General features: G+C 43.5%; 1 protein-coding gene across 5 annotated transcripts in view; it reads right to left on the minus strand.

Moving 5' to 3' along the window:
• Nucleotides 1–470: 470 nt before the first annotated feature.
• LOC134206149 (carboxypeptidase D-like) overlaps nt 471–13,089 on the minus strand; it is a 35,805-nt gene continuing 23,186 nt past the window's right edge. The window contains exons 2-6 of one of the 5 annotated variants that reach the window (XM_062681840.1): nt 12,269–13,035; nt 12,162–12,191; nt 11,484–12,049; nt 10,899–11,217; nt 1,151–1,291 (exon numbers count right to left, since the gene is read on the minus strand). In XM_062681840.1, coding sequence (XP_062537824.1) covers nt 10,930–11,217; nt 11,484–12,049; nt 12,162–12,191; nt 12,269–13,019 — 1,635 coding nt within the window. In that variant the 5' untranslated portion in view covers nt 13,020–13,035 and the 3' untranslated portion in view covers nt 1,151–1,291; nt 10,899–10,929. Of the gene's footprint in view, nt 1,292–10,898; nt 11,266–11,483; nt 12,050–12,161; nt 12,192–12,268; nt 13,036–13,089 lie in introns of those variants that run through there. The other 4 variants (XM_062681842.1, XM_062681841.1, XM_062681844.1 and 1 more) reach the window with 4 other exon arrangements.

Raw genomic sequence — 13,089 nt, forward strand, 5'->3', positions numbered from 1 at the left:
TGGAGCTGGTTCCCAGCTCGTTGGTGGTGCCACAGTTCTGGTAAAAGGTAGCCGCTCGATGCCCGCTTTTCCACACTTTCTGTCCTGTGCAACAAATTTCTTGCAGCGCTACGACGTCGAAGTTGCGGGGATGTAAATCATCGTAGATCATCCCGTTGCAACCTGAGAAACCTAGCGACTTGCAATTCCACGTTCCAAGCTTCCAATCGTGATCCTGTATTTGTCGCCTAGGTCTTTGCCGATTATATCGAGTCGCATTATCTCTTATATTGTTCGTAATGATTGGTTTTCTAGGCGGCTTATTGGGCCTGCGCAAACCTCCTGTCTTGTCGGCCCGTGTGACAAGGGCATCACTAAACGACCCCCCAGATCTTCGAACCACAGCCAGGTAGCGTAGTTAGGCGAAATTAGAGAAAGACACCATAGACACTTTGATGTGATATTAAACTAAACTTGATCCAAACATAAAGTCCTTTGTACTACCTTATTTATTTAACGATATCGAACCGTTTTGTATAAATACTAAGTCTTTATTATCTTGATTAATTTAAAATATTCCTCTAACAGTATTTTGTTTTGCTTCTGTTTACCAAATCTTGGTAGAAGATATAGTTTTTGAACGTGTTACTAATGCTTAAACACACCGTAAGTGTTGCAGCCGCTGAATATCATTCGTGTAATTGATCACCTAACGTGATTTATTTCTGTGTACTTCTATAAGCATTTAACGCGGATAAGTATTGCAAACATCTTCAAATGTATTAAAATAGATTCTCGATTTGTATCTGATTGAAGCTTACTACGTAAATATTCGACTAATTCGAGATTTTTTTCTGTTTTTTTATATTATTATCGTCATATCACTGGAGACACACATTCTACCTGCTCTTCGTACCGTCCTGTTGGTCAAATGTTCTGATTTCAAATGGATAATGGGTTCGAATGCAATGAAATAACGCGCGTCCTAGCATCGAAGCGGGTCGCGTCAAATTGTCGTAATGCGTTGAATGCAGACAACTGCAAAGCTCAAAAAGCACATCCTTCCACTGTAATACTGTAGCGGCGAACTCACGCCGTTCGGTGGCTGGCGGTTGCCCACCGTGTGCAACCTCTACCCGAAGATGTTGTTCACCAAACTGTTGAAGCCGTTGCTCAGCGTCGAGAGGATGCCTTCGTCTGCCGGGGAGCCACCGTTGATACTGCTCCCAGGGAGGCCAGGGGCTGCTATCTGCGGACGATACTGCGATTGGGCCGATTGCTGGACTGGCCGATAGAAGGGGCCATCATTGCGCTGGAGGGAGAATTGGAGGTAGATTAGAGAAGGATTGGGATGTGGTACATCTTGGGACGCTACGCAACAATAACACATTTGAGGGTCAACGGTGATTTGATATTTTACGGGGATAATTGCTAAATATACAAACGTAAACAATCTGAAGGGTTATGTACAAGACACGACCGCCCAACGTAAACTACGTAAAACAGTTTGGTGCATTGAGGAATGTAGTCATATTTTAAGATAATTCATTCGAGTACTTATGTCACTGGTTTAGAACAAAATTACCATAACTTAAAATATAAAAAACCCAACTTAATTCACCGAAAAGTGATACTGCCTTTCTCGCATTTAGCCAAGACACCAACCTCATATGGTTCAATCGAGGGTTCAATGAACCATTTTCTTAATAACTTTTGAACGCAACAACCGATCGACACAAAATTCAATAATGATCTACAAGGGCTTACCACCTTTCGAATGCAACTTGTTGCGATAAAATCGTTGTTGTTGTTGTTAAAAGTTGTCTAATGTTTTACTTATGTCGTTTTCGGTTTTAGACCTGGGTCAGGTCCGACCCCGACTCTGAATAACCGAACGAAAAACGAATCGGGATCGAGTCAGTATGATGGTGTTAGTGAGATCTCAAGCCCTATCATCTGTTTTGTTTTCAGTTCGCACTGCCAGCTGATAGGCAGAAATATAAATATTTTATCAGATTTTATCTTTTGAATTTTGTTATTAGTGTTATTTTGTTTCTTATAAATTGAATGGGGATGTCAGATTTTTTTCTGCTAATTGTTTATTTCAAAAATGACAGTTAATCCATCAATAAATTTATGTGATTAGAAGCTTGTGATGAATGGCGACGGCAATGTGGATTGCCGTGAAGGAATTTTGGCGCTCTGAAACATTTCCGGTAATTATGCCAATCCGTGTTTCCCGATCAGGGTGTCGACTCAAATTTGAGAATAAAATTCCCTGACTTTCCCTGACTTTCCAGACCATTCCTCGAAAAATTCCAGGTATGAAAAATGTTTTTTTTTAAAGCGTATGAAAATCTCTGCATGTGTGAATCCTTGAAGTCCATATGAATTCCTGAGCTATTGGAAGTCTAATCACTTCTAGAAATAGAACATTAAGGATTCGTAGAATATCGATAGGTAATTCAAGTCGTTCGCAAAGATCTAAGTAAATGCGCAGAACTCCTGAAAGATTTTCAAAATTCACATCGGTGAAAGCTTCTAGCGATCGTTCTAATGCCGTTAAAAAATCTTCCGGATAAGTTATTTTCGTGAACATCGAGAAACCTTAATGGCTCTCAAGTATACTTACGGAGTAAGAATTCTTATTCTGTAGAGTTTATGGACTTCTAAAAATAGTTACGGGTTGCTTGGTATCATCCAGATAATCAAGAATGCAATCCCTACAAGCTCGAATAAATCTATATGCAGCACTTACATTAAGCCCAGCAAAACATTTTAACCACTGCAATAATTTTAATAATTTGGTCTGAATACACTCAGGTCGTTTAATTTCTGTTTAAATAAATCAATGGTCCCATGGAAAAATATCAAAAATAGGGAATGTTTGTGAAGAAGTGCCATAACTAGTCTCAAATGCTGAGGGGAGCTTCACCTACTCCAGTATTTTGATCGATTTTCAGTTTGTTTTTTTTTTTTCAAAAATGGTCTTGGAGTTCCAGCATTGTTTTATTTATAGAAAGTTTAACTACTATCATCTAGATGTGAGACAACTGCAACAAGCAATGAAACTTAATAAGGAACATCTAATAGTTTTTTGAAGAACTCGTGGAAATATGTTTGAAGATTCCTTTATATATTTTTTATATGAATCCCTTCACGAAGACATTTAGTTAAAATTTGAGTAAATACCATACAATATACAAAGTTTTTGGAGCGGAGCTTTTGAAAAAAAAAATCAACTGAACATCCATCGAGGAGCTCCAGGATAAAACCTATCGAGACAGCTTTTTTAAATCCCATGGGATTTTTTTATGTTTCAGTGAGAATTCTGAAGTAATTTCTGGACAAAATTCTCGAAGATCAACCTGAATATTTCCTGATGAAATTATTTTATAATCATCTAAAGCAGCGAATGTAATATTGAAACATTACCATTGACAACAACATTATCCTCCTCTTGCATCCGAGCATGATTATGCAGTATCGAGTAACGTTTAATTGAGACCATCGCCACCTACGTACACGAGTTAGACCATATGATGCGTTTATCCACTAGCATTCTCTCTACATGACCACCTAAGGATGTGAGAATCGATTTTAGAAGCCCATCACCAAATGGAAGTTCATGAATGTTTTTAAACCTATCTCCGCCCATGGTGTCTGTGAATCATTATCAAACTTTGCACCTTCTAACCTTCATCGTATTGTTTCAACAACAAAAAGTAATATTAGGCACATCTTTATGGTTTCATTAGACTGCAAATATAATCAATTTTGAGTACAAATAGTTGAACTATTGAAAACAATCGGTTGAATATTGATTTACAATCTTTTTTTTTGTTTTCCACCAATTTTATCTATGCCGAATAACTTTTGTTCTAGCATTTTTTTCAAAGATGATTCCTTCCTAATGAAATCTTCAAAAAATGTCGTGGGCGGAAATAGGGTTAAAACATTACCTACATAATTTTGTTTGGAGATGATGCTGATGCAGTGGAGGGCCGACACAGGTCCACAAAGTTACTATTCGGCGTTTTCTTTCAACAAACTTGCAAATATCCAGTTATTGGTTGTAGGTTAAACATGTTTGATGATTGATTGTTGAACAGTTCTGAACTTTGGGCCATAACTCAAACTCTACTAATAAGGAAACTGCAAAAAAAAATCAAAACGACTCCGGCACAAAACCACTCAAACTAAATAATCTAAAATATGAAGGGGGACTTAAAAAGACTATTTGGATCAGGTCTCAACAGTGACCATTTGAGTAACACGACTTTGGAACCTCTGTTATTTCTTCAAGATTAATAGAAACAAACTCGATTACCATGGGGAACATTAAAAGGGCCCGGAGTAGACTTTTAGTCTAAATACTGCCAACGGCCACACAAAAAATAAGCTTTATAGCTTGATAGTGGAGGTGGTTGTCGACTGTAGCTGCTCTGAGTATTGCTTATCGGCTATGCAGTCTGATGACCAGATAAAACGCAAAATTAATTCTGATCCAACGTTTCAGTACCTTTATTAATCGTTATAAATGGTGTGTGTCCTTGGATTAGTATATTGCTCGAATTAAAAAAAAAATCACTATAAATTTTCAATTTTTGGATTTATGATTTTTTCCCTGACCTTAATCAAAATTCCCTGACTTTCCCTGACTTTCCAGGTCCAAAATGAAATTCCCTGACTTTCCCTGACTTTCCAGGTTTTTCCAGGTAGTCGACACCCTGCCGATAAACCTTTATACTGGTTCTAAGTGGCGTTCTGGATAACAGTGATTGTGTTACATTTGAATTATCAATTATGCCATTCAAATGTAATAGAACAAGAAAATATGGAAACACCTTGTAAAAAATCCAATAGAAAATTTATTGAGATTTGGGGCCTTTTATTTCAAAACAAAGAATCAAATCGCACAAGAGTTGACTAGCATTTTGTATTTTTCCTCCCAAGAGGGAATTCTTTGGGATAAACCGCGATTTTGCCAAAACTGCAAAAACCAAATATACAAGAAAGGCAAATAATTTTTCTCTAGAGATACGGCAGGTATTTCCGTCCATCGTCATAGGGGCTAAAACCAATGAAAGCAACGTACATTTGCTAGAACTCCAATATAGCAGAACGTTTCTCCTGAGCTTACGATTTGAGCTCTGTCTCATTTCCCGAATCAAATTTAATTTTACTTAAAACTGACAGTTCGAAAATTTGAAAATCACCCGGCCATAAGAATGGCTGCGTGCTACCCAGCAATTCCAATAAGACATCGATCGAGAATGATTCGATATCTGTCAAAAGTAATCCTGCTTATCCAGCAGGGTTATTCGATAATTATTGAACTGTCACTTTTAAGTTTAATTTGAGTTTAATCATCCAATTGAGACAGACCCTTGGTACGTATGAGTTTTACAAAAAAGCGTCTCTTTTGTTGGTTTTCGAGACTATGACGAACAGACGAAAATACCTGCCGTGTCCCTACAAAATTTTCCAGTACATAACAGAAGATTCAACATAATAAATATCAACGGGGTAAAATATGTCTTTGTCGGTTTTTTAACGAATTACAACTAAAAATCCTTCTTCCACTCTAAAATTATGCTCAATTCGTATAAAACTGTTCCTAAATTTACATTTGAATTTATTTTCTTGCCAAGTATCATCTGGAGTCTAAATTAATGATTTTGTGTGTGTTACTTCTACGTGAAGTTAAACGATTTACAATGATATGGAAATGCTAATATCATCTTCCAAACTTAGACGCACATGTTCATGATAGAATTAGAGGCGAAAGGGAAGTATCAGTGTGGAAGCTGATATATCTCCACTGGCAAAAGGAAGGTGGTTTGATTTGCTCATATGCCGATGCCATCGTGTGCGGAAGGATTTTCTATCGACGAGTGCTGTCTCCAAACGGAACTATCAATTCTATACTTTCGCCTCTAATTCTATCATGAACATGTGCGTCTAAGTTTGGAAGATGATATTAGCATTTCCATATCATCATCATCTGGAGTGTTACTAGGTAGCAAATATACCCTCTGCAAGGTGAATAATTAATAAAACTATTGTGAATAATCAGAAAAACGTATCATTTGTTGATGGCAATATAGTTATCACTGCCTTATAAAGGGTTAATACATTATATTCTTCAAATCCGTAACCTAAACAAATTATTCAAGGAGCTGCAATAACGAATAAAATAATGGTATGAACATTTTGGTATAAATAATAATCCGATACTCCGGTACGCTATTTTCCCATTGAGATAGCAATTATACCTAAAGCATATAATCGAATACACAACGTAATAGTGAATAAATAGCAGCTACAGCTACCTTCTCGTCACTGCATTTATCAATCACATTTTCATCAAAAATTTTAACCATCATTTTGTTTATAACGGAGCTACCGTCTGAAGTAATCAGCAAAAAAATATGTCGGTATCTGAATCCATTTCACCATCAGAGAAACTTGAAGACAACACACAATTAAAATAATCCATTTTTACGTGCAAGACAGCAACAAAATTGATAAATTCAACAAATGAAACAAAAACGATTAAAAGTCAAATACCCATCCGCACCCTTCCGTGTCTTTCATGTTTTCATTTTCCGTAAACATAAACACCTGTTTGACAGTTTGTGTTCGAATGTATCGGTGAACCTAGGTTCGATCTGGATAGATCGGCAGAGCGAACCTCATTCGTTTTGGGTCGGATCTGGTGCGGATCGCGATCCAACCTGAACGAACCGAACGTTTTGACAGCTGTTAGAGCGGATCCGGGGCAGAACTAGGTTCGACCCAGCAATAACCGAAAACGACATTAGCTTTTGTGCACACACATACACACACACACTTCGATGACGAGGTGTTTAAGGAAGCGCTCCGCCGTGAGCACAATACTCTCGGTCTGAGCGGCGAGCAGCTGGTAACAGTACTCTCGCGTGCATGCGATGCCACCATCCCTAGGAAACTCCACCCTAGGAATGGGAGGCCACCGGCTTACTGGTGGACTCAAGCAATTGCGAATCTGCGCCGCGCCTGCCTACGGGCAAGGAGGCGGATGCAGCGAGCACGCACAGAAGAGGAGCGTGTTGAACGACGGGTGGCGTTCGTGGCTGCTAGAGCCGCTCTGAAGACTGAGATTAGATCAAGCAAAAAAGCCTGCTTCGAGGGCCCTTGTCAAAGTGCCAACGCGAATCCATGGGGTGACGCCTATAGGGTCGTAATGGCCAAGACACGTGGGGCGATGGCCCCTACAGAGCGGTCTCCAGAGATGCTGGAGAGGATCATCGCGGGGCTCTTCCCACGACACGACCCAAGTCCCTGGCCTCCCTTTGTGGAGCTGCCAGGGGCCAGGGTGGCCGACGAGGGAACTGTGGCGGAACTTGCGGGGATTGCACAGTCTCTTAGTGTAGGGAAGGCGCCTGGACCGGATGGTATTCCGAACCTGGCCATCAAAGCGGCCATTGCTGAGGCTCCCGAGATGTTCAGATCTGTCATGCAGAGATGCCTGGACGAGGGAGTCTTCCCTGAAGCATGGAAAAGGCAGAGCTTGGTCCTATTGCCAAAGGCGGGAAAACCACCGGGGGATCCGTCGGCATATAGACCAATATGCCTGCTTGATACGGCGGGGAAGGTGCTCGAGAAGATCATCCTCAACAGGTTGTTGATATGCACGGAGGGTGCGGATGGTCTATCGAGTAACCAGTTTGGCTTCCGAAAGGGTAAGTCGACCGTAGACGCTATCTTGTCGGTTACCAAATCCGCGGAGATAGCTATCCAGCGTAAAAGGAGGGGAGTTCGCTATTGTGCAGTAGTGACTCTCGACGTGAGGAATGCTTTCAATAGTGCCAGTTGGGCAGCTATTGCAGATGCGCTCCTGCGTCTTGGAATTCCCGAGTACCTGTACAAGATTCTCGGAAGCTACTTCCAGAATCGAGTACTGGTATACGACACGGGTCGGAAGTGCGTTGACATAACCTCAGGGGTTCCGTAAGGTTCCATACTGGGTCCGGTGTTATGGACGCAATTGTGGAGGAGTGGATGAGTTCCAGGAAGTTAGAACTGGATGGAGATGGAGACTGAGGTGGTTGTTTTTAACAACCGAAAGTCGGAGCAACAAGCGGTGATAAGGGCCGGCAACTGCGCGGTCACCTCTGAACGCTCCATCAAGCTCTTGGGGGTAATGATCGACGATAAGCTCACCTTTGGTAGCCACGTCAATTACGCCTACAAGCGTGCCTCCACAGCTATAGTGGCATTGTCCCGGATGATGTCCAACAGCTCTGCGGTTTATGCCAGCAAGCGCAAGCTTCTGGCTAGCGTCGCTCTGTCCATACTGAGGTATGGGGGGGCAGCTTGGGGCACGGCCTTGCGTATTAACTGCTACAGAACGAAGTTAGAAAGTGCGTATAGGCTCATGTGCCTAAGAATTGCAAGCGTGTACCGTACCGTGTCGCACGATGCACTTTGCATCATCACCGGTATGATGCCTATTGACATCGTTATAGGTGAAGACATAGAGTACTTCGTAATGCGCGGCACGAGAGGCATCCGTAGGACTGTCAGATTGGTCTCAATGGTCAAATGGCAGCGTGCGTGGGACAGTTCCACTAATGGTAGATGGACACATAGGTTGATACCGGAGATAAGTACGTGGGTCAAGAGGCGCCATGGGAAAATCACTTTTCACCTGACCCAGGTCCTTACAAGCCAGTATCTACACCGGTTCGGACACTCGGCCTCGCCCGAGTTGTTCGTGTGCCCGCGTTTTCGCACAATGCGTGACCACATGTGGTCTGGACACTACCCCGGACAACCTAGTTCGGAGGATGTGTAAAGATGAAGTTGGCTGGAACGCCGTTTTATCGGCTATCGCCCAAATCGTCTCGAAGCTACACAGAAGGTGGCGCGTGGACTCGAGGAATGGCTAGTTCAGGCGCAAATAAGAGGTGGTCCAAGGGTTCGGAGTCGGCTTCATGGGTCATACCGGTGCCCTGTGGTCGAACTCGATCCTTTTATCGAACAAGTGGCCGCGTGAAGAACATTATGGTAGCGTCGCTTTCGAGGCGTCGGTCAACAGGGCGGGTTCCGAGCCCGAGGACGGAAAGGGGTCCTCGTCAAGGGTGGGGCAGGCGTAGGCACCAGGTCGGCAAGTCCCTCTGTGAGCTGGCGAATAGGCCCTATCGCAGAGAGGTCAATTTGGAGTGCACGCGGCATCATCATTCTTGATATCAGTCGTGCAGAGGGGAGCAGGCGTGAAGTCGACCCTTCCCACCTTCCGAGGACATAGGGCGTGGTAAGGCCACCTGTAAAGCCGGCAATGCGCTGGCACGATACCATGGTGTTCTTCTAAAAAAGCGAGTCACGATGTTCGATGCTGCAAGGACACGCAGCTAACCTCGAAGGTGCGTTATGCACTGGCCCCCCTTTGAAGCATTACTTTCTGGTTGTACCGAAGGGACGATGGGCTTGGCGGCAATGGAAACGGTTTAGCGGGTCGGGGATGCAGTCCTGCCTCCCTCGTTTGCTGTTGGAGGTGGCCCCTAACCCCGCACTTCCTGGACAACCCAGGATGTCTGTTGAGTAGATTCCCCCTCCATTGCTTAGGAAGAAAAACAAATGGCACTCGAAGAAATGGAGACATCTGTGATGGAGGCGATGGCCACGATCGAGAACAGGATGAATGGCATTTAGGTACAGAATGGCCACAACAAAACGGAGGTTCTATTAGTCAACATAGTGATCCAGCAGATGTAGATCATCATTGGTGGGCATGCGATTACACATAAGCGATCACTGAGGCATCTGGGAGTGATGATCGACGACCGATTAAATTTCAATAGCTACGTCGATTACTCCTGCGAAAAGTCAAGAATTAGGTCAAACGTCGGCGGACCAAGAAGCGGCACGAGCTTCTGCATCACTTTGGCGGAAGATATCGAGTGATATCCATGGGAAAATATCAGAAACGTGAGAAAGATGGTGAGAATCCGTTGACAGCAGGAATGAGACAGTACGGATGTTGACCCACCGACTCATTCCAACGTGGATGAACAGGAAGCATGGCGAAGAAAACTTTCACGTGACACAGTTTATGTCGGGCCACGGCTGCTTCAGGAAGTATTTACATCGGTTTGCGTACGCTGCTTCACGTGATCTTCGTATGTGATCTTTGAATCTTTGAATCAGGAGAATGTGAAAGAAAAAATGTGTCTAGAAGAAAGCACGTGGAATGCAGTCAACAGGGTATCCACAAGTATTATATCCGAGTTGCAAAGGGAGGAACTTCATTGTCGGGCTAGGCTAGGCTAGATCCGCCGTCAGGTATTAGACCGAGTAGATTGCAAAGAAGTATCTGTTTTAAACCGTCTGGACATCAACCACTTTAACTGCGCTGCGTATACTGACGATAAGACGAAGGAAGCAGAACAGGCTGCCACAGAATTGTCTAATTAACGGGGATATACTGTACATATTGAATGTATTGCTTAAAGACATCTCGGGACTACTAAAAGTTTCGTTGAATAACGACTGAAGTTTTGTGTATTGGATTATTGATTTTGCCTTTGCGTGAGAAGAACGATTTTAGTAAAGTTTCTCGATTGTTAAATCGGTACTCCACACTTCACTGGTAAATATTTTTCCGATATAATTGAAAAAGACCTTACTGTTAAGACCGAAGCCCTTAGATATAAAATTTGCAATTCATCAGATGGCACTTCTTATAGTAAAACGGGCAAAGCTAACTATTGGATATTTGCATGATAGTTTGATATATGTTTGTAACAAACCTTGACAAAACTCACAGAAGCCATTCAATACCACCGAAGCACAAAAGATCCCCAATACATTAGCGAAAAATCACACATAAATGCAAGCACGTATTAGTTAGGAAATTAAAAAGAGATATTTACAATGGCACTCCGAACCCCATTTGGAAAGCGCTTAGTTAGAAAAGACCAAACGATCATTGTGGTCCCCGGCCTGTCCATGCGGAGTCCACAGCGTTGGTGCACCTGCCGAGTCGCTGTGCTGTGGAATTGCTGTTGGTGCAAATTTGAAGGATGACGGCGAAGAAACAGTGATCGAAGCGGTTTTGGCAGTTGTCGTTGATTCGGCCTGCAGGCCGTTGAAGACCGTCGGTTCCTGTTGGGAGGAAGGTTGCTCAATGGGTTCATCAGTGCGGTCGTCCGTTGTGGAGGAACTCGTCGGCACTGGCAGCGACGGCGTTGGCTGTCAATGATGGTTATAGGGTTTTAAATGGTTTACAAATAAGTACGGCTGTGTTGTGCCCGCGATGGACCCGATTGGAGAGTTGGGAGAGAAAAACAAAAACGTTTTGATGGGAGAAAGTTGTTAGTAGACCAGATTCCATTGAGAAGATTTGTTTTGCAGGGGTTTGTTAACAAGTGCGATCATTCAAATATTGTGAATTTTGTCTAATCTAGTATGTACAGTGCTGGAGTTTGTGGAAAAAAATCAATGATCTACGGGCATACCTTCGATGGCTGCATTGTGACATTCAGCAGCGTGGGATGCTGCTCAACGACCATGAAGTCGACGTCTCTTGGAACGAATCCATCGGCGAACACCTCCAGCTTGTAGACACCGGGCATAAGAATTCGCCAGAACTCTCCGTATTTGGTGGTACTGAAGCCGACATCTCTGCCCTTGATCTTTAGCTGAGCCCGCTCGATGGGACCACCGTTGGGATCCATGACGAACCCTTGAACACCTCGGTGCGCTTCGGCGAGGAACTTGATCATCGACAGCTGGTTGTCGTCCCAGTACTTGCGCAGTTCATATGCTGGCGGGAACTTGCAGCAGGATACTTCCAGAGTGATTTCCATGCAACCGTGCCAGATGTAGTTGAAGTCTTGCATTCCACCAGTCAGTGGATACCAAGCTGCACCATTGGTGATGCCGTTCTCGAACGATGGCGAAGCGGACTTGCAGGCCACTCTTTGAGACATCTTAGCGTGGTTGTTGGCGTAGGTTAGCGAGAGGTGCTTGAACACATCGTCGTCCGGTGTCAACGATGGTTGCGACACGTAGCTATTGAATACTGAACTCAAAAGGGGTCATGTTGGAAGAAACGAAGCAGAAATAGAAACGTATGAGAATATGGTTATTGAGTATAAAAGGAATTCTTATGTGTTCAACTACGACAAGCTCACCGGCGCAGGTAGATGACGATCTACATATCTCTGTTTCCACGAAAGCATTGGGGTGATCTTACAGGTTAATAAAAATTACGGAAATGTCACCTAAAATAAATACTTACTAGCGTTGGGAGTGTTATCGTACGGGTAACTGGCCACTAGAGCACCCCCGTGCAGGGATCCACTCAGTACAAACTGAATCTTGTTGATCCACTCTTTGACGGCTTCTGTCTCCGGTTGCGATCGCTTATTGTTCTGCTTGAAGTAATCCGGGAAGTTACGGTTCAGATCGAAACCACGCGAGTTGTATCGGCCCTGTCCGCCATCACAAGTGCCTTCCTTGGAAGCAGCATAACCATCCGGGTTCAACGAGGGCAGGATATGGATACGGGTGTTGTCCAATAGCCACTTGATGTAGGGATCAGACGTATAGCTGGTGATCAGGTACTGGATCATGTGAAGCAGCAGTTCACGTCCGACGGCTTCGTTACCGTGGATGTTACCGATGTACTTCACATCCGGTTTGCCAAGCATGTGCTCGTACGGGGACGAGGAAACCACCATGACCCACAGTTCGCGGCCCTGAACCGACTTCCCAATCGAATACAGTGCCGTCAGGTTGGGATAGCGCGCGGTGGTCGCCCTCAGATATCGCGTCATATCATCATGATTGTGGTAGACAAAATCCAGCGAGGAAGTATCCGGACGATACGCCCGAGGTTCATCGCCCCCCAGACCGCCATATTTTGACAGGCCATCCGCACGATCACTGCTCGTAATGCTTATCTGATCGGATGTGGGCACTTGAATTGCGAAGGCGATTCCGGCGCATAGCGTCACCACCGCAAACACAATTTGCTTATCTATTAGCATCTTAGTAGTAAGTTATCTGTAAATAAAAGACAAAGACAATTTGAACTATTTAGTATTCACGAAGTCTATT

This window comes from Armigeres subalbatus, chromosome 1 (assembly GCF_024139115.2).
Source record: "Armigeres subalbatus isolate Guangzhou_Male chromosome 1, GZ_Asu_2, whole genome shotgun sequence".
NCBI lineage: Eukaryota > Metazoa > Arthropoda > Insecta > Diptera > Culicidae > Armigeres > Armigeres subalbatus.